Here is a 24198-nt window from a genome sequence, read left to right as displayed (position 1 = left end):
CACAGGAAACCAGAAACTAAATCTGGCAGATATGTTGATGTGTCTGTTGGGAGTATAAGTTTCATCCAGGGAATAGAGTTTTTACTAGCCAAGGAATAAAATCCTTAGATTTCCCTGTAATATGGAAAATGTCTGGTTGAAATTAATAACTTTATAACAAATATTAATCCCATAAAGTTTTATAATTTCTTTATCTTATGACTAATGCCATCAGAGTCATAAATTGAAACTATGTTTTAAATGATTTACAGAACTCTCTCTAGTTATTTTTTTAATCATTCCTGAATTTAGCAAGTCTCCTTTGTCAAAAATTTCTCTAAACAACTATTAAACAAAATGCACACACTCCTACACATTATTACTAAGAGCACATCTTCTAGGTTTGACCTGTTTAAAAGTTTTTAAGGTGTTTATAAGAACAGTATGTTTCATAGTTTATGGTATGATTAATCTGATTAAATCTTGACAGCAAATTGAATTCAGCAAAAGTAACAGCGATAAATCTCAGATCTTGATTTGAAATGTCTCCACCAAACATTTTAAAACAATTTTCAGGCCACTAATTTGAGTCATGATACTTGGCCCTAATAGTAGAAGGCTCTTAAAATGAAGCTGAGTAGAACTTGGCACATATCAACACTAGCTTTTTATGGTCACAATTCCTGTCCCTCATTAGGAAAATCATTATTTTCAAAATACGATTGCTTTGACCAGAAATGCTTTATTATTCTCTAACAACTTTATTGAGAAATCAGCCTTATTTCTCATTTGAGTAGGCTTTCTCTGATAGAATTCTAATTTCTGAGTGTGAATAAAACTTCAGGGCACTCAAGGCAGCGGGAAGATAGGAGTAAAGAGAGGTGACCATCTGCTCTCTGCACATTCCATACCAACGCTCTCTAATGAGCTTACGACTTTGTGAAACTGCTTGGGTGTAGCTTATATGTTAAAATAATAAACTATACATAAATTTATTTAGTTTTGATAGTTCCTGCTGAATTTGAAGAGAGTCCATTTTTTTTTTATTTCTTTGCATTTCTTGAGGTTGGGGAAGAGAAGTTCAGGTCTTGTGGAATAATGAAATCTAGAAAAAGTTGTATGTTGTTAAATTTATAGTTTAACAGGATAGGTTGACTAAAATCAACATAAATGTAACTTGTGAGAGGAATCTATCCTCTTTGATTTAAAACTGAAGAGAATCTTAGAGAGGTTAAATAACTAGTACAAGGTCTTTACCCAATTAATAAATGAGACAACCGGTGTCCAGGTTTCTTTAACTTTAAGACTATTGCTCATTAAACAACCTCTTCCACCTATAGTTGTCGGTAATCACAACATAATACTAAAAGGTAGCACACAGGGGGCCGGTCCCGTGGCTCAGGTGGTTAGAGCTCCATGCTCCTAACTCCAAAGGCTGCTGGTTCGATTCCCACATGGGCCAGTGGGCTCTCAACCACAAGGTTGCCAGTTCAACTCCCACATGGGATGGTGGGCAGCGCCCCCTTCAACTAGCAACGGCAACTGGACCTGGAACTGAGCTGGGCCCTCCACAACTAAGACTGAAAGGACAACAACTTGAAGATGAACAGCACCCTCTGCAACTGGGATTGAAGGACAACAACTTGACTTGGAAAAAAAAAGTACTGGAAGTGCACACTGTTCCCCAGGGGAGCCTTGTTCCCCTTCCCCAACAAAAGAAATCTTAAAACCAAAAAAAAGTAGCACACATTCTATGTGTAATGTTGCACATAGAATGCAGAGCAAACAAAGCATTATTTTCTATTCCTTTTTCCAAATCCACATGTGAAAAGTATCTTATGAAATTCCTGAAATTTTATGACAGCTACAATATAGCAAGGAGTTTAATTACTCAAATGTCTAAACTATAGCAACTCAAAATTACGGAAAGCAAGAGGCATTCTCTATTGATTTGACAAATTCTTACTTTCTCACTCATTGTATCATGTCCTGAAGTAAAATGCTACATATTGGTTTGTCTTGTTTGGAGTCTACAGTTAGAAGAAGATACAGCAATGGCTGAAGAAAATCTGTGGCAAATGCCAATACATGTGTGATTTTATATATATATATATATATGTATATATATATATATATATATATATATATATATATATATATACATATATATATATATATATATCATACACACATGTATAATATCACATACACATATATAATATCACACACATATATAATAACTTTTTTCTAGTTTCATTTTTTTTCATATAAGTCTTCTCTGTCTAGGGAAAAATAATACAAAGATGCAAGCTATTTTTGCAGAAAACAATTATACAGCTATCCAATAATACAGACACTATGACTGCCTATTTCTCCCTAATAGATCTTTTATTTTAACAAGTATCTACTTTATCTTTACAAAATTTAATTTGAGTCAGTGAACTCTCATCTAGATGCTATATCTTGGCCAGGCCATCAGGAGTTGAGCCTGACAGGCAGGTAATTTTTACTTCCTTTACAGCTCTGTGTTACTTGCGATGCCACGCCAGTGGCACAAGGATGACAGCTGAGTCAGCTTCAAAAGTTGGGCTCGTTTTCTTTTACTTAGGATAACTTCTTTATAAAAATGCTATGTTTTCATTCCTAAAAATCTCCATGGTTGAAAGTTATGGAATGATTTGTTTACTTTGAATGTGACTTCAAAAATAAAATCTGCATCTGGATAAATAAGATACGAGTGCACACTTCAGTGTGCGTGTGTGTGTGTGTGTGTGTGTGTGTGTGTGTGTTAGTGGAATTGAATAAAACAAAGTAAATTTTTTAGTATAAGGAAAAGTTTAGAAGAACAGGAATTATCTGGCTTGGGTGATTTTGAGATGTTATGCCATCGGAATTTATACCTTTGTTAAGTGTTAACTTTATATAGTACTTACTAAACTACTGGAAACTGTTAATAGTGGCTGTTGCTAAGTTCTACATTCCCTTTTTTATTTTATTTTTCATTTAATATTATTTTATATTAGTCAGGTGTACAACGTAATAGTTAGACATTTATATAATTTACGAAGTGATCTCCCCGACTAGTCTAGTACCCACCTGGCACCATACATAATTATTATAATAGTATTGACTGTATTCCCTTTGGTGTACTTTACATCCTTGTGACTATTTTGTAACTACAAATTTGTACTTCTTAATGCCTTTACCTTTTTTACCCAATCCCATAACCCGCCTCCCATCTATCACCTGGACAAATCTAGTACCCATCTGACACTGTACATAGTTATTACAATATTATTGACTATATTCATTATGCTATATGCTGAATCCCCATGTCTGCTTTGTAACAACCAATTTGTACTTCTTAATCCCTTCCTCTTTTCCACCCACACCCAATACCCCTCCCATCTGGCAATCATCATTTTGTTCTCTGTATCTATGAGCTTGTTTCTATTTTGTTTGTTTGCTTATTTTGGTTTTTTGTTCTTTTTTTGTTTGTTTGTTTTTAGATTACTCATTTAAGTGAAATCATATGGTATTTGTCTTTCTTGGTCTGACATATTCCACTTAGCTTAATATAGTCTAGGTCCATCCATATTGTCGCAAATGGTAAGATTTCATTCTTTTATATGGCAGAATAATATTCTATTATATATGTAGGGTGCCAAAAAATGTATACACATTTTAAGAAAGGAAAACTGTGTTAAAATTGTAATATTCAATATATACTGATAACAAAAGATGAATACAAGTCATATTTGACTTTTGCGATTATAAGAGGTGCTCAAAGTGGTTACCATCAATGTCCAGAGACTTCTGATTACGGTGAACTACTGCTTGAGCAACGCTGACCAAAGTGTTCACTTGTATACATTTTTTTTTGGCACCCCTAGGATATGTACCACTTCTTTATCTAGTTCTCTGTTGATGGGCACTTAAGTAGCTTCCACATCTTGGCTATTGTAAATAATACTGCAGTGAACATAGGGATGCATGTATCTTTTTGAATTAGTATTTTCGATTTTTGGGGGGTAAATACCCAGAAGTAGAATTGCTGGGTCACAAGGTGGTTCTAGTTTTAATTTTTTTGAGGAACTTCCATACTGTTTTCCATAGTGGCTGCACCAATTTGCAGTCTCACTAACAGTGTGTAAGTGTTCCCTTTTCTCCTCACCCTTGCCAGCATTTATTGTTTGTTGATTTATTGACAGTAGCCATTCTGACAGGTGTGAGGTGATATCTCATTGTAGTTTTAATTTGCATTTCTCTGATGATTAATGATGTTGAGCATCTTTTCATGTGTCTATTGGCCATCTGTATGTCCTTTTTAGAGAAATGTCTATTCAGATTTTTGCCCATTTATTACTTGGATTGTTTGGAGGTATTTTGTTTTGTTTTGTTTTGGTGTTAAGTTGTATGAGTAATTTATAAATTTTGGGTATTAACCCCTTATCAGATGTATCACTGGTGAATATATTCTCCAAATTTGTAGGTTGTCTTTTCCTTTTGTTGATGGTTTTCTTTGCTGTGCAAAAACTACTTCAATTTTCTTAAATTTCTCTTAAAATTACAGGCCAAAGAACAACTTTTTTGTAGCCTTCATAAATTGATATTAGTCTTTTTCTCATTCTCCATATACCTTACAACCAGAATTTTGTTTTTACTCCCCATTACAACTTGCAGATTGCTAATTTATCTCCCTCTTAGAAATTATACTCTCCCTCTGAAACACAAACACTTTGGAAATAGTAGCCATGCTCTTTGTGTATTGTTGACATCAACAGATCTCCTGGTCACTGTTGTCATTTAGTAAAAGCTTCAGATCCTTGCTCAAAATCTTCAGCCAAGTGCTCTTGTCATTTTCAGTGACTTCAACATCCACATATAAGGACCATCAACATTCCCTGTTCTCTCTGTTTCTTGACATTCTTATCTCCAACGCATTTTTTCTTTCCTCCACTTCATTTACCCCTTTCAGGGTCAAATCTGAGACCTCTTCTATAGCAGTCAATGTACCACCAAATGTTGACGGCAAATATCTCACTTTCTTGACTTCATTCCTCTTCTAGGTAGTTCATTTGCTCAGGTATCATCATTCCTACAAGTTCATCTTCATGGACACTCACCCTAGGCTATAGCCTTTGCTCCTCGTTCACAATCCATCAGTACTCTCCTGTCTTCAATTTCCACATTTTTAATTTCAGATGCCATGGTTCATTATCAGCAAATATCTTCCCTTGCAAATATCGTGAACTTCATTCCCCACAACTAGTAGGATAATTTATTTGTTTCTAGTCCTCTACCCAACCTTTAAATATTGATGTTTCTTTGGGCTCCATCCTAATCATTCTTGTCTCTCTACATACATTCTCTCTAAGCTCGAAACACCACCCCTATGCCAAAGACCTAGTGCTTTTCAGTTTTAGACTCTACCTTAGACCTTTCCTCTGGGAGCCCATGCCTCACTTGACAACACACCATGGATACTTCAGAGAAAACATATCCTAGTAAATGACACCACCAACCATTCATATAAAAAAAGCCAGAATTGTATGAGTTATTTTTGTGTCCTCCTGCATCTTCACAATATACAGACCAACATTCATTTAAAACATTTGGGTTCCAAATATGTCTAGAATTTTTCCACTTATTTTTGTCTCTAATGTCTAGTCTAGCCAGATCTGGATCCTTTTTTATTACTCTATTATCCTAGCCTTATCACTAGTCTATTTAATTTCATTTTTAACTTCCTATATTCTATTAGCTACATAGAAGCCAAAGTGATCTCTTAAAATGTCCATCAGTTTATATCTCTCCCTACTTTTCCAGTTTACTTGGACTAAAGCCCACTTTCTTTGCCATTACCAATAACGCCCTGCATAGTTTCACATCTCAACTTTCAGTCACATCTCATAGGTGTTTTCGCTGCTTCACTCAGTCCAGATTCATAGTTTTCAATTCCTTCTATGTGTCAAGATCATCCTCATATCAGGACCCTTGACAATTCTGGTTTCTCTTCCTAAATGGCATTTTCCCCACTTTATGCAAAGCTAGCTCTTGTTATTCTCTGGTCTAGATCTAGTGGAGTCCACAATCTATTCACTTTCTGTAGTTTCCAAGGTTCAAAGGTTCCTTGCCCTACCTTAACAAAAGAGGAATGGATCAGGGAATTTGTTCTGGGATGGCTCATGTTTAAGTCCACTGGAGAGGATATTGGGATACACAGGGATGGCTGTATGCTAGCTTAGTAATTCCACAGTGTTCAGGAGGATACATCACTCTTCCTCTCTGGACAGACTTTAGGCTCTTATGGCTCTCCTGTGCTCTTAAACATTAGGGTGATTACTGCTAAACTTTTTGTTTTAGGTTCTTAGTCATATTCATTTAAAGTTATGTATAGATGACTAGTCATTATTTTATACTGTATTTCACTGAAAAGTCAGTCTGAATATAGAGCTTTCATCAAGATTAGAAAGAATGTATATTTCTATGAAATCTATTTACCTATATTTTTAAAGTAAGTACCATGGTATAAGCCAGTTATTCCTAACTGTATGATAAAAAATAACCACTTGGAAGACTTATTACAATACATATTCCAAGGCTCCATCTCCAGAGGTTCTGATTTAGCATGTCCATGGCGATACATATAACTGTACATTTTATCGGGCATCCTGATTTATTCTGAAGAAGAACATTTATGGACCACACATTAGGACAAAGGACATGTTATGTTTCATTTCAAGATGTCTGGTTTCTTATAGTGCCAGTTGGCAAGTGACTTATCAGTTTCCCCTGAACTAGTGACATAGTAGAATTTTAATGCTTCATAGCTTACAGAACTTCAGATATTTTTTTTTCCATTTGTTACAGAGGTAGAAAGTGAACCTTAGAGATGAATTAATTTGTCAAAGATATTAAATGTAGTCAGCATCCAAGTGTCCTATCATTGCCTGTGCTCTTTATTCTAAAGCATGGTAGCCTGAATTCACATTTTTAGCCTCTGAGTTTTTATCCTGTTAAAAAATAAATAAAGTAAATAAATATAAATGTATTCATTATATGTACACACACACACGCACACACACACGTTATACATGTTGTAGTATTAATTTAGATATTATTGGACTTTGACCATCATTTTTGTATGCCACGTATAGTTGGGCCTAAGACAGATTCTACCTATGAGAATTTACTAATGTGAAAAAGACCTCTTTTAAAAACCACTCTATGGCACCTAGTCCAAGGACAATGTTAAAATGAGGCTCCAATATGTATCTTATCTAAGTTATTACTGAATATAAGTCATGTGATGCCTTCTAATGAAAATTTCCCATTGAAAAAAAATCAATGTTAATAACTGGAACTCGAGAGCTGTAATGGACTCTGCTGTGTTTTTCTGGCTTAGATTGTGTTCCTACAATATGCTGAGAAGAGGAATTGATGCCTTGTGAGCTATGGTCACTTCCTGATCCCATTTGATTCTTTGGTCTTTAATTTTAAAAGGGTGATCAGAGAGGTTGCTTTATAATGGAGGAGTTGAGCAAAAGGAGCATCAACCTGGAGACTCCTTGGCACAGCCCAACTCTCACTGGAGAAGCACTTCAATAAAGAAACCCATTGCCAAAAGAAAGACTTGCAAGGAAACTTTGTTCCAGAAAATACTTTCTTTTAAAGAAACTGCTTTAAAAACTTATACTACAAGCTAACTAGAGCCTCTCTCTATAGATCACAATGGAATAGCATGTCTGAAGGCATTACTTATCTGCAAACAGAAACAGATTTTATTTAACAACCAACTGTATACATACATACAACCTAGGCTACTTGCTTGGGTCTGGTGGCTGGAGAGGAAGAAAATATCTAGAAGATACACATGAGAAGTGGAAGTATTGGGAGAGGGCAAAATAATTTTTAGAAGTTGGCTGCAGATATAACCCAGAGATGGTCTGTAGCAGAAGTGGCTCTGATCCCTAGAAGCTTCCACTTGTGTTGATGGTAGGTGTTCTGCATCCAGGACTCTTTATTTAGGACTGAATGAACAGTTGGCACCTCTAGTTGGCACCTCTAGATGTGAAGCATCCCTCAGACCTGTGGTGTCACGTTGGGCTCCATCTGATAGAGCAACATCCTGGCGATAGACTGAAGTTGTAGTACTCTATGGCACCATCCCACGGTGCTGTTTGCTCCAATATTCTTGCATAACCAAACTAATTTTGCTATTATGTATGATAAGATATAATGCACTATACATTGTTGAGGTCTGTTTTCTTTTCTTTGGTGATTTTCAAATTAAAAGACAAGAGGAACACTATTGAGTCAAAGTGTATTTATATAGTCATTACCAATTTGAAGTCCTAAGTTCTACTTTGCTTACTGAATATCAAATCTATTTTATGGGCAGAAAAGCACACTGGATTCAACTATCCATGTTTTAGGACTTATCCCAGTCTTTAAAGAGTAACAGGTACAATTTAAAGTACATAAAATAAAGTAGATATTTCTCATTTACTTTGTATGCTTATATGCATGAAAAGAGTGTTCAAAAAATATTTATAAGCCCATGGCACCTCTTTATGGTAAATGTTACTGTTTTACAGTTATTTTGTTTTTCTTTCATGAAAAAAATGAATGTATTGATTTTACTTTATGTGAGCAGAGTTGTTGATTAATATAAAAGTTTCATAAAAAATTATGGTTTTCATATTTACAGACTGGCAGGAACAGGATATAGATAATCCATCATAGAAACTTGGCATTTTTGAAATATTAGCTTTCTATAAATATTAAATCAGAAAGGTTATATTTCCTTTTGATTATGATACAATTTGAAAGCCATCTGTTCTTTCAATATTTAGTAAAATATATAGTAGAACTGTTGTTTCATATGCCAGTCCTTTCCTGAAGAGTATTTTAAGATTTTTCAAACACTGCCTCAATTCTGTACAGAATAGCAATATAAATAGATAGATGGATGGATAGATGATAGATAGATAGATAGATAGATAGATAGATAAATAAATAAATAAAAGCATGTAAAATTAGCATTCAGTTAACAGAAGTTAAGGAAACAGTAAATAAAAAATTTTCAAAGTAATCCATTGAAGTGTGATTAAAATGTGAATTTTGACATTGTTGGTATCAGATAAAAATGCTTATACACTGATTAGAAGGGGGCAAAGTTCTATCAATTAAAGATTGAAAGGTGTGTATATACATACATACACACACACACACACACACCACTAGGGTGGGTCTTTGGCAAAAACACTTACCCTATTCTTTTCCCCGAAACAAATAATCAGTCATCACCATTGCACTTTTGTGATATCACTCTTCTTATTCTTCAGTGCAAAACTATTAGTAATGCTAATGTATATAGGGGAGGCGTTAAAATTTGCCCTGGACACCACAAGTCACTCCAGAAAGGGTTGATGCTTTTAGGGATTAACTGTGATAGTTCAGTTGTCATGCTTTAGTGATTTTCAATTTGATTTTTACGTATTGAGGAAATACATGAGGTTCTATGGGCAAGTTATCTCTTTTCCCTCTTCTCAGCATCCTTTTTGGAATGATTACTGGACTATATTTGAAAGATTTAGGATGAATTCCTGCTTAGTGGTTACTTATTCAGAGCATAGTCTCTGAAGTCATCCTATTGTAGCTCAAGTTACAACAATGATACCTACTAATAACATGACTTGAGAATTATGTGGCTTTTATCTAAGCCTCTGTTTTCTCAGCTGTGAAATGGCGATTTTGAAAGTGCTTAGTTTATAGGATTTCTGTGAGAACTACATGAGAAAAGGAACATAAGGCATTTAGCATAGTAAAATACCCTGGGATATAATAATTCTCAGGAAATGTCTATTAGTACCAAGGCTATCATCATCATCATCATTCTGTTGTTACACAAGAGTTTGAAAATGTCATTGCAACATTCTTGGTCTGTTTGCTCATTTAAACTGTGGAAGGTGCTTGACTTTCTGTCTGATCTTATTTCTCTTAGTATGATAATCTCAAGATCCATCCATGATGTCACAAATAGCAGTATTTCATCTTTTTTTATGGCTGAGTGACATTCCATTGTATATACATACCACATCTTTTTTATGATTTCACTCATATGTGGGATATAAAACTGAAGGCAACAAATGAAGAAGACAAACAAATAAAACTCATAGACATAGGCAATAGTGTAGTGGTTACCAGAGGGGAAGGGAAAAGAGGGGGTGGTAGAATAGGGGGTCAAATATATGATGATGGAAGGAGAACTGACTTTGGATGGTGAACACACAGTGCATTATATAGGTAATGCATTATAGAATTGTGCACTTGAAACCTACATATATTTTTAAAGATTTTTATTAGAATATAGCTAACATACAATATTATTTCAGTTTTAGATGCACATCACAGTTATTCAACAGTACACATCTGACACTATCCATAGTTATTGTCATGTTATTGATTATATTCCCTATACTAAAGATGTGTTCACCATGATAAGTCCAGCAACCGTCTGACACTGTACCATGCTATCACAATATTATTGACTATATTCCCTATTCTGTATATTAGTATATCTCCAAGAGTTACTTGTTTCATACCTGATATTTTGAACCTCTTATTCTCCTTTATCTCCCCCCTTTTCTAATTTTTCAATTACAGTTGATATTCAATATTATTTTATATTAATTTCAGGTGTATAGCATAATGGTTAGACATTTGTATAATTTAAGAAGTGATCCCCCTGACAAGTACCCACCTGGCGCTATACATAGTTATTACCATATTATTGATTATATTCCCTATGCTTTACTTTACCTCCCCAAGACTATTTTATCACTACCAGTTTGTATTTCTTAATTCTTTCACATTTTTCCATTTCCATTAAATATTTTTTTCCATCCCTTTACTTTCAGTCTGTGTGTGTCTTTTGATCTGAAGTGAGTCTCTTGTAGCCAACATATGCAAGGATCTTGTTTTCTTATCCATTCAGCCCCCTTATCTTTTGATTGAGACATTTAATCCATTTACATTTAATTATTGATCGATATGTAGTTATTGCCACTTTATTTTTCATTTGCTGATCATTTTTGTCTTAAAGAAGTCTCTCTAGGATTCCTTGTAATATTGGTTTGGTGGTGATGAACTCCTTTAGCTTTTTCTTGTCTGTGAAGCTGTTTATCTGTCCTTCAATTGTAAATTATAGCTTTGCTGGTAATTTTGATTGTAGGTCCTTGTTTTTCATCACTGAATATTCCCTGCCAATCCCTCCGGCCCGCAAAGTTTCTGTTAAGAAATCATCTGATAATTTTATTGGAGCTCCCTTGTAGGGAAATAACTGCTTTTTTCTTGCTGCTACTAAGATTCTTTCTTTGTCTTTAACTTTTGGCATTTTAATTATAGTGTGTGTTGGTGTGGGCCTCTTTGGGTTCATCTTGTTTGGGACTCTCTGCGCTTCCTGGGCTTGTATGTCTGTTTACTTTACCAGGCTAGGGAAGTTTTCTGTCATTATTTCTTCAGATAGGTTTTCAATTCTTTGTACTCTCACTTCTCCTTCTGGTACCCATATAATGTGAATATTGGTATGCTTGATGTTTTCCCAGAGGCCCCTTAAACTATCCTCATTTTATTTATTTATTTATTTATTTATTTATTTATTTATTTATTTATTTATTTGCTTTTCTGATTGGTTTCTGATTGGGTGTTTTCTGCTACCTTATCTTCTAAATCGCTGATTCAATTCTCTACTTCATCTAATCTACTGTTTCTTCCTTGTAATGTATTCTTCATTTCTGTCATTGTATTCTATATTTTTGATTTCTGACTGGTTCTTTTTTATGTTTTCTATCACCATTTTCATGTTTCCTGTCTCTTTGTTGAAGTTCTCCCTGAGACCACTGTGCATTATTATAACCAGTGTTTTGAAATTTATATCTGATACATTACTTGTCTCCATTTTGTTTAGTTCTTTTTCTAGAGCTTTGTTCTGTTCTCTCATTTGGAACATGTTTCTTTGTTTCCCCACTTTGTCTGCCTCTCTGTGTTTGTTTCTGTGCATTGGGTAGGGCTGTTGTGTTTCCAGATCTTAGTAGAGTGACCTTATGCAGTAGGTGAGCTGTGGGGTTCAGTGGCACAGTCTTCATGGTGGCCTGAGCCACAAATTTCAGGTGTGTTTTTTGTGTGGTCTGAGTGTGCCTTCCTCTTGTAGTTGAGACTTGGTTGCTGTTTACATTTCAGTGGGAGGGATTCACCCTTAGGCTCATTTGTTTTGAGGACTGTCTGTGACTATAGTGGAGGAATTATGGTACAAGGGCTGACCCTGCAGAGCAGGATCTGCCTCAGCAGGTCTCTGGTACCTGCCCAATCTGCCCTTGGGGTGTGTTGTTCTGAGAGGTGGCTGGGTGATATTCCAGCTCATTTCAAAGCTGGCAACTGTACAAACCAGCCCCAGGGCCACCTGAGAGGCAACCTGCTGCAGGTCAAGTTCTGCCACAGCCTGTGCCCTATCTGGGGCAACCTGGCAGGAAGTACAAAACAATGCACATATGGCTGCTGCCTGTGACCTGCTTGGAAGTGCCTGGAGAGGCCAAACCGTGGAACAAGGCCGGCTGCTACCTGTGCTGGCCTTAGGGCTGCTCAGCCAGAGGCACAGGACACGCTCAAGCCAGATGCTGCTTGTCTGGGTCCCACAAACCTTTGAGAGACCCTAGGAAGGTTTGTGCTATGAGCCCAAGCAGGTGGTTTGTAAGAAAAAGCCACTGGAAGTGGCTTGGGTGTGCCTGGAAGTTGGGCAGGGTGTGGTCTCAGAATCACCAGGGCATGATCAATGAATGGTGTCAGCCAGCCTGATGGTAACTCAGATATGGCAGCCACCTGAGCCTGCATGAGGGGAAGAGGAAGGCACAACAAAGAAGGAATGGCTTCCACCAGTTCCTCCATCCAGGACAAAACTGCCCCTCCAGCCCCTGTTCTGAGGCCAGATCACTCAGTTCCCACCATATGTCCCTGTTGCCTCTCCAGCTGCTGCCCCAGCACTGGAGCTCAGAGCCAGTGATTCTTTCACTAAGTCCAGTGCGGTCCCTGGGTCTCCAGCTGCCCTTTGTCTCACTCAGCCACAATCTCTGCTGGTTTTCACAACCAGAAGTTATGAGGACTTCTCTCCCTAGCACTGGAACCCTGGGCTGGGGAGAGGCTGGACCCTCTTAGTCCTTCCTGGGGGACTTCTATAGCCGAGATATCCCACCTGATTTTTAATGGTCACATGCAGGTATGGGACCACCCTGTCCTGTGTCTCTGCCCTTCCTACCAGTGTCGAGGTGGCTTCTTCTGTATGTCCTTAGTTGTAGGGCTTCAATTCAGCTAGACTTGAGGTGATTCTCAGTGGTGGTTGTTTTCTAGTTTAGTTGTAATTTTGATGTGAGGGGGTGAGCACAGCGTTTACCTACTCTGCTATCTTGATCAGAACCAAAACCTATAATTTTATTAAGCAATGTCACCCCAATAAATTTAATAAAAATTAATAAATAAAATGAAGAGGGTGAATTAGATGGTCCTTAAATTTCTCTTAACCTTGGATACTATGAGTCTGAAATGACATAATACAAAGTGAGTAATTAAATCCTCCTCTTTCTTGATGGACGAGAAAGGAGGAAGGAGAAGTTCTAGGTGTCTAGATTCTCTTCCAAGGTTATTAGAACTGTCATTACAAGGTTTTCTAGAAAACCCTGAATACGGGGTTTATCCTAGAAATCATTAGATTTACTTTTCTTAGCTCCATAACTTGTCAGCTGTGGAGAAGTTGGGATTTGGGTTACTCCTGATTGAAGATTAATATTGATAACTATTTAAACTGTTGTCTTGCAATTTCTTAATTTAGGTCATGGTGTTTATCATTCCTGTGCATTACGTATGTATTCCTATGTATTCCATATAAAATGTATAGTTTTAATTCTGTTACATGTTTACATGTAAAATATATAGTAGTGTAGTATTCAACCTGTCATTCTGCAACTTGGTATTTTTGCTTAACTTTTCACTTTTGACATTTATCCGTGTTGGTACATGTGGCTTATGTTTATTCATCTTAACTGCAGTATATAATTCAACTGTATGAATAGATAACATCCCTTTAGTGGACATTTATGCATTTTAAGTTTTTGCTATTAAAAACTGTCAAAATGAACTTTCAAGTGCATTTTATCATATGTGAGATATATTTTATCATTCATATATGACACGTTCTATAGTTTATATACATATACCTGGGATTATAATTGCAAATGTTTTGCTCTTAATTTTAAGTACACAAAATTAATTTTGTGTACATGATGAATCTCTTTATGCAGTTATATTTACTGGTATAACTAAAATACAATTTAACTCAAAACAAGAGAATATTTTGTGAGACACTTATGTTATTTTTACATATGTGCATAGAGATGACATGGTTTTTTTAATGCATCAGTTTAACTAAATAAGAAGTTATAAATATTGTCCTTGTAGAGTTTTTTGCTTGACTGACCTTCAACAGGTATTTTGGTAGTATTTTTTAAGCATTTGTATGTTTAATGACTTATTTTGTAAACTGAAAAAATATCATTCAGATGAGTGTTTAGAATATGAGGTTAAAGGTGAATGAGATTTCGTTATTAGTCATCATTGCGAGAATTCCAAAGAGAGGCGTGATTTTCAATGGTATCTTCTTGCACTCAGGATAATTTGTAAATATATAATATATATTAGATACGGGATTTGAGTAGTAACACATTTAAGATTGCAATTTCTTATATTTTCCATGCAGTTTAAAATGCAATGGCCAGAAGACAAGGAAGTGTCACTAGAAACATGTGGACATGGACTCCTGGACTGCTAATGGTGATTGTGGTCCTTTGGAGTGAACAGGGGAATGGACAAGGTCAAGGTAGGTGAAAGCATGCTTTAATATTTGGAGAGCCTGATGTGAGTTTTGCTTTATTTTGGAATTATGTGGCCCTTTGGTTTCATGTTTTAAGCGATTTGTTGTAATCTTTCAAGTTTTTTTGTTACAGTGTACTACAATGCTTTCGAATCAGTTAAATTGAGCTAAAATTATGTGAGTTGATGTATCAGATTTGTAGCCACCACTTCCAAACTGGCTTTACTCTGTTGTAGTGAATGCTGTATATATAGATGTGTATGTGTGTGTCTGTGTCTGTGCGACTTATTAAAGAACAAGAACCTATTAATTAAAGGTTTTATATTGTTGAAGAGAAGTGTTTGGTTTTCCATATTGTTTTCCTTTGGTGACTTTTCTTTTATATTTTTTTAATTTCTGGAACTTAGTTCTTAAATGGTGTAATGTTCTTCAGAAATTAACTGAAAAATTTGACGTTGTTCATTGCTCTGCCAAGTCTATTTGGAGGAAATTAATGATGGAGTGGAGTTGCAGGTTGTGGTGTCCTGAAGTGTTCTCGGCAGAGGAGAGAGGGACCATAGATTTTATACAATGATAATGGTTTTCAGTATACTGATTTGATCGATGGCTGTATGGAGTGACTTGTGCCAAAGTTAGTGTCTATGAAATGTGTTCTGTGATAAGTATTGTATTTTTTTAAAGATGTGTTACCTGCTCATATGCAAATTGCAATTTCATATTTTATGTGCTAAAAGGAAGACATGTCTCTCATGAATTTGTTTTTTTCCTTGGAGGAGAATACATTGTTTCTGCATTTGTCAAGACTTGCAATCTGTGAGTAGGAAAGATAGAGAAGCAGGTAAATTGTTCTAGATAATATTGAAAGTGTATAGCAGTCCTATACATTGTGATAACCTGAGCTTTTGCTAATCCTTTGGTTTCCCAAATATCCAGTAAATATTATGTATATTCAAGTTCGTTGAGCCTTTTGAAAAGATTGCTCAAAAAGAACATTGCTTGCTTGCCATGCATAATTTTATTCAATGAATTTCTAAAATGATATACAAAGGTGTTTTTTTAAAAATGAAGATGCATGTGTGTCTTTGTGTGTGAATAAGTAAATATATATACATGCAGATAATCAGTTCTAATAATGCACTAGGCGTTGATATTTAAAGTTTTTCTTTCATGCTATTAAGAATTTATATTAACATCTAGCTGAATTCTCATTTTGCTTTTCTTTTTTGGTAAAAACAATGTAAGAAAATCACATTTAATACATATATTTTTTTCATCAAAAGTCTAAAACAAGATTCTGCAGGCAGCAGCTACGTCACATTTCTGTTGGCTAAGAGAGGTGTTTATTTCTCTGGCAGTGTGTCTGATCACTAACATATAGCAGGGCACCTGTTTTTCTGCAATAGTGATCCAACCAGTACATTGAGTAGTACTACATGAGATTGCCTAAACTCTTTCTGTGGCCATTGTTTCCAGGGGTTGTGGTTTGTTCTCAGTGGGTAATAGCTTATTGAATACTTAAAATATTTGAAGGAAAGTAAGTACCCTATCTCTTATTTGACCAAACCCTTTATTCTTTCTTCAGTATTGATTGCTTTGATATTCTTTCCTTGATAGTGACCATCATTTGTAAAAAAACATGCCCAGAAATCAGTTCCAAGGTTGGTGGTAATGAAACTTCTAATGATAAATGCAAGTTAAGTAATTTAGTTTCTTTTTAAAAGAATAAATTAAAATAGCAATGATTTAAAGGACAAAGCAATTTAATAGAAAAAATAATGGACTGTTTCAATAATATGGTTAAGAGAATTCTGCTTCCCTTAGGGTAGTAGATTGAATGAAGTGGATTTCTTGGGCATGGTAAGCAAATCTTCTAATTTCAAATACAATGTAAGCTACTCATTATCATTTAGATCCATAGGCTCATTAAATATTAATTTTCTTTTTTTACTTTTGGACATGCAAGTAAGCAGAACTTGAAAATAAATATTTTTAAATTAAAACTTTGTGTTTTATATAAAAATCTCATAGTACTTTACTGTTGGTAATAAAATAATACATTAAAAATCTGTGAAGTTTCTCTATACTAAGTTTACAGCTTGGCCTTAAACTTTGATTATTGGGACCTCCAATGTCCCAGTAATAAGAGTTGTGATAAGAATCAATAAAGTGTGTTGCTTGTAAGAAATGTACATATAAAAAATGATAAACTTATTTTTACATAAACTTAAATTTCTTAGGGCTGACAGCAAAGCCGAATTGTATTTTCTATACAAACTCTGAATATTTATCAGTCGATTATATTCTGATTATTTGTAAGTCATTGGGAACTTTGGATTTATTTCCCCCGAAAAATTAGAAGTGCTAATTAACTTGTGAGGATAGAAGTAAAAAATCCACTTATTCCAGAATGTACCTGAAGAGTCATACTCAGTAATAATTCAACTGTGTATAACTATCATTTATTAAAAATGTTATATGAAATTCATTCTAAATTCTAAATAAGAATTTGGCTGATGATCTCTCTGGCTGCATCAGGGTCAAATAAGAAACAAGAAATGGACAGTAAGTTGGAATCAGGTAGATGTCCCTTGTCAGTTTTTCATGTCTGTCAAGAAAGCATCTGCTTGAGGATATCTGTTTCCCTGATATCTGACTTATGCAGTGTTAGATATTTATCCTTCCAGTACCATTCCCTGATTTAGACTCTGCGCGTTTCTATGCTGCTTAGGTGGTTTGCACGTTAGATACTACTTATAAGTGAAAATGAAGCCAGTCCTTAAGATAAAGTAGAATACACACGATTTTTTGAAATAAATTGTACTACTATGCAAATAAAACAAGTCACATAAATGTTCAGACTTATTTAGTCTTTAAAGGAACTATCACAAGATAGCTATATAAATACACATTTCCAAACACTGAATTAGGCATTGACTTTGGGGATAATCTAGATAAAAATGAACTAACATCTAATACTTAGATATGTAATTCGTAACACAACAGGTTATACCATAGGAATGCTGGCTGGGAAGAGGCTTAGAGAGAGGCACTGGAGAGACCAAATGGTTTTCAGGATTCTAGAGTACAGATGGCAGTCATTGTAGTCAGAACTGAGAAATTATTTCCAAAGTCAGCATTTCCATTTCTTTCTTTTCTCAACAGTATGTTCACTTAAAATATGAGATGCCTATTAAGATAAAGGTGTAATTTATACAAAAATTGAAGAAAAATTCAGTCACTGAGATGTGTGAATATAAAGGCAATTTAAGATTAAGGTGAATGCTTCTTAAAAATAGAAACACTGATTTTTAACTGTAAAAAACAAATAAACCATTCAAAAATATTGTTTTGGAAACCTTAAAATATATTTCTATTGTAATGGCTTTAATAAAGGAGTGCTATTTTTTTCTGCTTTATAATCAAGGTGTGTTATTTTTTGCTACATAATAAGAATAACAACAAGAAAAATGGAATGAATGTCAGTCTGTTTTGAAAAACAACTTTGTAGGAATTTTAAAATTAACATTAGCTTACTGATTTTTGTAACTAATATATGGTTTAAATATGGTAATAATTTTAATATGTTGTCATGAATACTGAGAGAATTTTAATCAGTTTGGTTTTTACGATTTACATACTGAAGTTCCAAATCGCAACCCTGATGCTAGATACAAGGAAATATGAAATTTTGAAGAAGCAAGCATATAGCAAACTTAAATTTTGAGTCAAGAACCATATGACTTTACTCATATGTGGGATCTAAAACTGAAAGTAACAAACAAACAAGACAAACAAAAAGTCATAGACACAGACAACAGTTTAGTGGTTACCAGAGAGTAAGGGTGGGGGGATAAGGTGGTAGATGAGGGTAAAGGGGATCAAATATATGGTGATAGAAAGACAACTGACTTTGGGTGGTGAGCACACAGTGTGATACAAATCTGTCTCTCTCTCTCTCTCTCTCTCTCTCTCTCTCTCTATATATATATATATATATATATATATATATATATATATATATATAATAGAATTGTACCCTTGAAACCTATATAATTTTACTAACCAATGTCACCCCAATAAATTTAATAATAAATGAAAAATATTTTTGAGGACAAATCAATTTAATTTCATTTTTCAGTATGAGATTTTGTGTTATCTATTAAACATTTAAAAAATAAAACCTGGTAATATTCAGCTGTTGCAATATTCAGTTGCATGTTCTCCATTGTGCAATTATATTTTAGTCAAGGGACAAAGTTTTGGAAAAAGTAGATCATTTCACTGTCATATTTTGCAACTCCATTATGTTTAATTATACTAAGCCAATGACTTGTGTTTTACATTTAATTGTCATACATTCATTTGTTTCTCTAGAGAATTCAGAGGAAAGCTACTCAATGTTGGATGGATCGAGAGAGAGAGAGAGAGAGAGAAGGCTCTTGATTTCTTTTTCTTTCTCTTTTGAAACATTTCCCCAGTGTGTGCCAAATGTATTATTTTTATTATTTCCCTCATTTTCTCTTTCATTCAAGAAATTTAAGTGATTGTGTAATTCTGTCAATAAGAGCAGATAGTATCTAATTTTGAATTGAAGTTTTATAGCTGCAGTTTTTCAATAAGACTATCTCAGATCATATGATCTATGGATTTGAATCTTCGGATCACTACTAGTGAGGAATGATTACGTTGAAGGACCCTAATGAAATGTAGAGTTTGTTTTTCAAGGTTACTTGGGTAATTTATTATCATCTTATAATTGAATATTGTTTTAAGAGAGGTGACTTCAGACATTGGGCAGTGAATGTTGAATGATGATTATTTGTGTATCCCAGGAGATCTGACCCTAAAACACAATCAAGCTAAGTAGTGGTGAAATTGAACTTTGCTGGCAATAGAAGTCTTAATGTTTCTGGCATTCTTTATCGGATGTAAACAATTTTCCATTGTGATAGATAAGAATATGAGTGTGTGTGTGTGTGTGTGTGTGTGTGTGTAGTTTGTGTATTATTTTAGTCTATGGCAGAATTATGTTACTTATGCCTAGTTTTAGTTTTTGATTTAAACTTCTTAAAATATGAATGCAAATATCCATACCTAAAAATTAGACACCTACCCTAACATTTAAATCTTAACAATAATTTCTAACAGCTTCTTCCTACAGAAAAGTCAGTTATTTTTAGAGATTGTATGTGCTATACCATTTTCATAGCTTAAAAGAGTCATATTACATAGTAAACAGAGGAAATAGTGATTTAAGAACCCAGTGATTTACTTTAAAGACAATAACATTTTGAATAACTTGTCTTCAAAATTTGGATTCTTGATAAAACTATTTGTGCATTTCATATTCTTCCAGATATCTGAGGTTGTATTCCTCAAAATGTCAGTGCAAGTCTTTTTATGCAATTTGTATTAGAGCCTGTGAAGATAACACCATAAATGTCTAGTAGTAAAGATTATCTTTGCAGTGCTCTCTTAAAAATATATATATAATTTTATTTTTTTTCCCGCAGAAAGGAATTTATTTTCGGAATTTAGATAGATTCTTTAAAATGAAATCATTGCATGGTATTGTGTATGTGTGTGTGTGTGTGTGTGTGTGTGTGTGTGTGTTTAAACTGTCTTCTTTATCATTAAAGCCATTGCCATGAGAAAAAAAAGTTAGTTGTAGAATATTCCATTTTTATTTGGGAAGATGTAGTAGTTGATACCTCTTTTTACTGAAGTTGTACTACATCATCCAATATTTAACTGGCATTCGTTCACCATATTTAGAATGTACTCTTACCGTGCAATGCAATAAAGTATGTTTTACCCATTTATTTTATGTATTCTTTTTTTTTTATTCACATGTCAGAGCCCGTTTATTTCATGGTTTAGAAATGGGGAGAATAGATACCCCTTAAACTATAAGTCAGTAGGTGTTTCTTTATAGTTAACTCTAGCAAAATTCATACAAAATGGTAATTAACATTGATTTGCTTTACTTGTTAACTCACAAGGAAACACATTCAAAACTGCATTTCGTTAAAGTTTCTGTACTAAAATGTAGAAAAACTGAACTACACAAATATTGAAAAGTTAAAAATTTCTTATTTTTTTTATTCCTAGCACCACAACCACAATTTACAAGGCAGTATACTTGATATAATGAACAGAAAAAGACAAAGCTACAACAGATAGAAGACCTCAGCAATGTATATCTAATTGACCCTACGTTGCATTAGTCAACAGCTGCACTTTTTGCAAACTGTGGCTAGGACAGTCCTGAACAAGAAGGGTTTCCTGTTTAGGCTGCAGTAACTTTTCTGACTATGCCTCATTGTTTCTTCTCTGGCTGATTTCTACAGTTCCTCTAATGTATTAGGGAAGACTGTCTCAAAGTAACCTGCAGGTTTCCTTGACAACTCCTCACTCTCTTTCCTGCTAAGAACTGTAGCCCTTTTCTGCTGAGTCTTTAGAAGCTTCTGCTACCATATCCACTCTTACACCACCAGATCCGTAACCAACACCATAGGGACTGTCTGAGCTTCTTCCACCAAGGCTGCCCCCCTTCATGGGTTTAATTTTTTCTTTAAGTTAATCTTATTTTAGAAGGCTTCCCTACGCTCTAAATATTATTTTTTTTTAGGAAAAATATTTTAAACACCCTTCCAAATGATGTTAATATTTTTGTGCTGAGCTTTAATGTTCTGGTTTCACATATTTAGAAGCCATGTGGGCACTTGGTTTAGAATTAAAATTTCATTTGGAGATTTTTGTTGTGTTTGGGATTTGTTATGGAATTTGACTTGAAGAATCAGTAAACATTATCTTCCGTGTGACATGGTAGCCTACTCTCTCTCCCTAACCACATATATGGAGAAAAAAAAGTTGAATTTTCAATAAAGAGACTGTAAAATTGCTAAAGAGATATAAAGAGAAATAGAAGTGATATAAACAGGAAAAACAGGGAGAAGTGATAGGAGCAGGTATGAGAAATACTTAAGCTAAGATAGTCTAGTGCTAATAATAAAATATAATGTAAATTCTTAAAAATTAATCTGTATATGAAGTTTTTAGTAGACTTTTCCCATATATATATATATATATACACACACACATATATATATATATATATATATATATATATATATATATATATATTCCCATATATATGTATATGTGTGTGTGTGCATGTGTGTATATATATATATATGTATATATATTTCCCATATATATTTTATATGTGTATAAATAAAGTGGGAAGAGGCTGAGAAAGCTGGCTCCTTTTCCAAGCAGGCACTTTACTCTGCCTTACTTGTATCTCATGTTAGGATGGGCAAGCAGAACCAACCTGGTAGACGGATTTCATTAGAAGGCGCCAGTTCCTTTCTTCAAACAACTCCCCTTCCCCAAGCAGGCAGGGAAGTTATAAAGGTAGGAGCTTTTGCTTCAGTCATGGGCCCCCCCCCCCCACTCGGGACCCCCCTACCGCTCGGGAGCTGCAACCTCTTCTCCTGCCTCTAATAAACTATCCTGTTTTAAAAAAAAAAAAAAAAAAAAAAAGAAGTGTCAACATTGTGCTTTAAGAGCAACTCAAGTTCTTTGTACACAGACTGAAGAAGAAAAAACGTCTAGATATCAGAGTCAAGAGATTCAAAATCACCTTATGTGAGCGACTGGGGATCTCAGTCTTCAGCAGAAATTACTGCTTATTCTTAATCCTTTTTGCTTCTTTCTACCTCTACAACCTGTAGTGCCACACCTACCGCAGCATAAACGCATACTTGGGAATCACTTCTCTGTCACTTATTAGGTTTCCTTGAAAATGCTCATGCATTACACATGAAATGCAAAGTTGTTGATTTAGATTCCAAGAGACTTCAGAAAAAATAATCTGGCACCTTTCCATTCTGAAGGCTGTACACAGGCCGGGTCTTGTCTGTAAGAGACATGTGATCCATCCATCAGCAACTTTGCTTCCCTCATCCTCATACATCTTGTCTAAAGGCTTCTTATCAAAAGATAGGAAGCCTTGAGATTTATATATGGTTATGTCACAGTATGATCTATTCATCAACGATAACTTTATCAGAGCATAAACTGGGGGTTTATAGTTAGTTATGTGTGATATAATAATTGAGATGCAATGTCTCATTCTTTTTCTTATGATGAGTTTTAAACTGATTTTTCTTGAAGTAACTTCTGAAATTCATTTGCAAAATCTCCATTTCTCTCTTTTGTCCATCTGGCTACCTTCCTTTTGTCCCTTAACTCAGACATCACCTACTGCGTCTCTGCCCAGATTCTGTATTATTGTTTTGATGTTGTGTCTTGTAGTTTACAAAGCTCCCTATGCACAATTCTATCAGTATTTCTGAATATGCACTATAACTGTTCATTTGTATCCCTTCGTTATTTATAAGTTCCTTGATGGCTCAGACTGTGTATTTATCTACTTACAAATGTTTATAAGTAGGTAAATTTATTTACCTTGGGCCAGGAACTATTCTGGACACTAGTGATAGAGCAGGTAAGAAAACTGACACAAAGAACTGCCATTGTGGTACTTGTGTCCTAATGTGGGGAGACAGATGACAGACAAGGAGCAATTTAAAGTATGGCAAGTTAAGTGGTAAAAATAATACTGTGATGAGGATCAGAGAATTCTGAGAGGGTGATTTTTTTAATTGCATAGTCCAGAAAGACCTCACAGAGAAGGTGGCAATTGAGAGTCCAAAGTGGTGAAGCCCTGAACCACACAGAGATTTGGGGGAAGAGCATTACCTGCTAGGGTACAAGTGTGTAAATCATGAGCAGGGTTGTACCTGGTGTTTTGTAGGAACAGTGAAGAAACTACTGTGGCTGGAACAAAACTCACATGGTGGAGATCACTTGAAGATCTATGAGGTAATAGGGTAGGGGGAAAGGATGGAGATTATGTAGTTTACTGGCTGTTGTAATAACATTGGCTTTAATTTAGAGTGAAGTGGGAAGCTGTTGGAGGATACTGAGATTTCTTTTTGGTAATTCACTTTGAGTTTTCAGATTATACAATGATCACTACTTAGGACTCTATAATTTTGCTTTATTAGTCTTGCAGTCAACTACAAACTAGTGTATTAAAGTATTGTTAAGTTCTAATTTAAACTGATTAAAACAAGCTTTTATCTCTTTTTCTTTCCCATTATTGAATATCTCATTTTTAATTAATTTGAAAGCTTTCTAGAACAGTGAGCCAATGCAAATTTAGCATAGTATATAACTCATTCTTCATCAAATTTAGGCACTTAATTGAAGATGTTAATTAGAAA

The 24198-nt window shown here is 34.7% G+C and overlaps 1 protein-coding gene across 2 annotated transcripts in view; it reads left to right on the top strand.

Annotated features, from left to right (window-relative positions):
• The window catches only part of ROBO2 (roundabout guidance receptor 2), a 1652913-nt gene that overhangs the window by 14715 nt on the left and 1614000 nt on the right, over window positions 1–24198 (top strand). The window contains exon 2 of one of the 2 annotated variants that reach the window (XM_088794275.1): window positions 14789–14908. In XM_088794275.1, the coding sequence (XP_088650401.1) occupies window positions 14800–14908 (109 nt within the window). In that variant the 5' untranslated portion in view covers window positions 14789–14799. Of the gene's footprint in view, window positions 1–14786; window positions 14909–24198 lie in introns of those variants that run through there. The other variant, XM_088794266.1, reaches the window with a different exon arrangement.

The sequence above is a fragment of the Rhinolophus sinicus genome, chromosome 17 (assembly GCF_057876585.1).
Source record: "Rhinolophus sinicus isolate RSI-liver-muscle chromosome 17, RSI-T2T, whole genome shotgun sequence".
Classification (NCBI taxonomy): Eukaryota; Metazoa; Chordata; class Mammalia; order Chiroptera; family Rhinolophidae; genus Rhinolophus; species Rhinolophus sinicus.
This window is presented reverse-complemented; position numbering and strand designations above follow the sequence as displayed.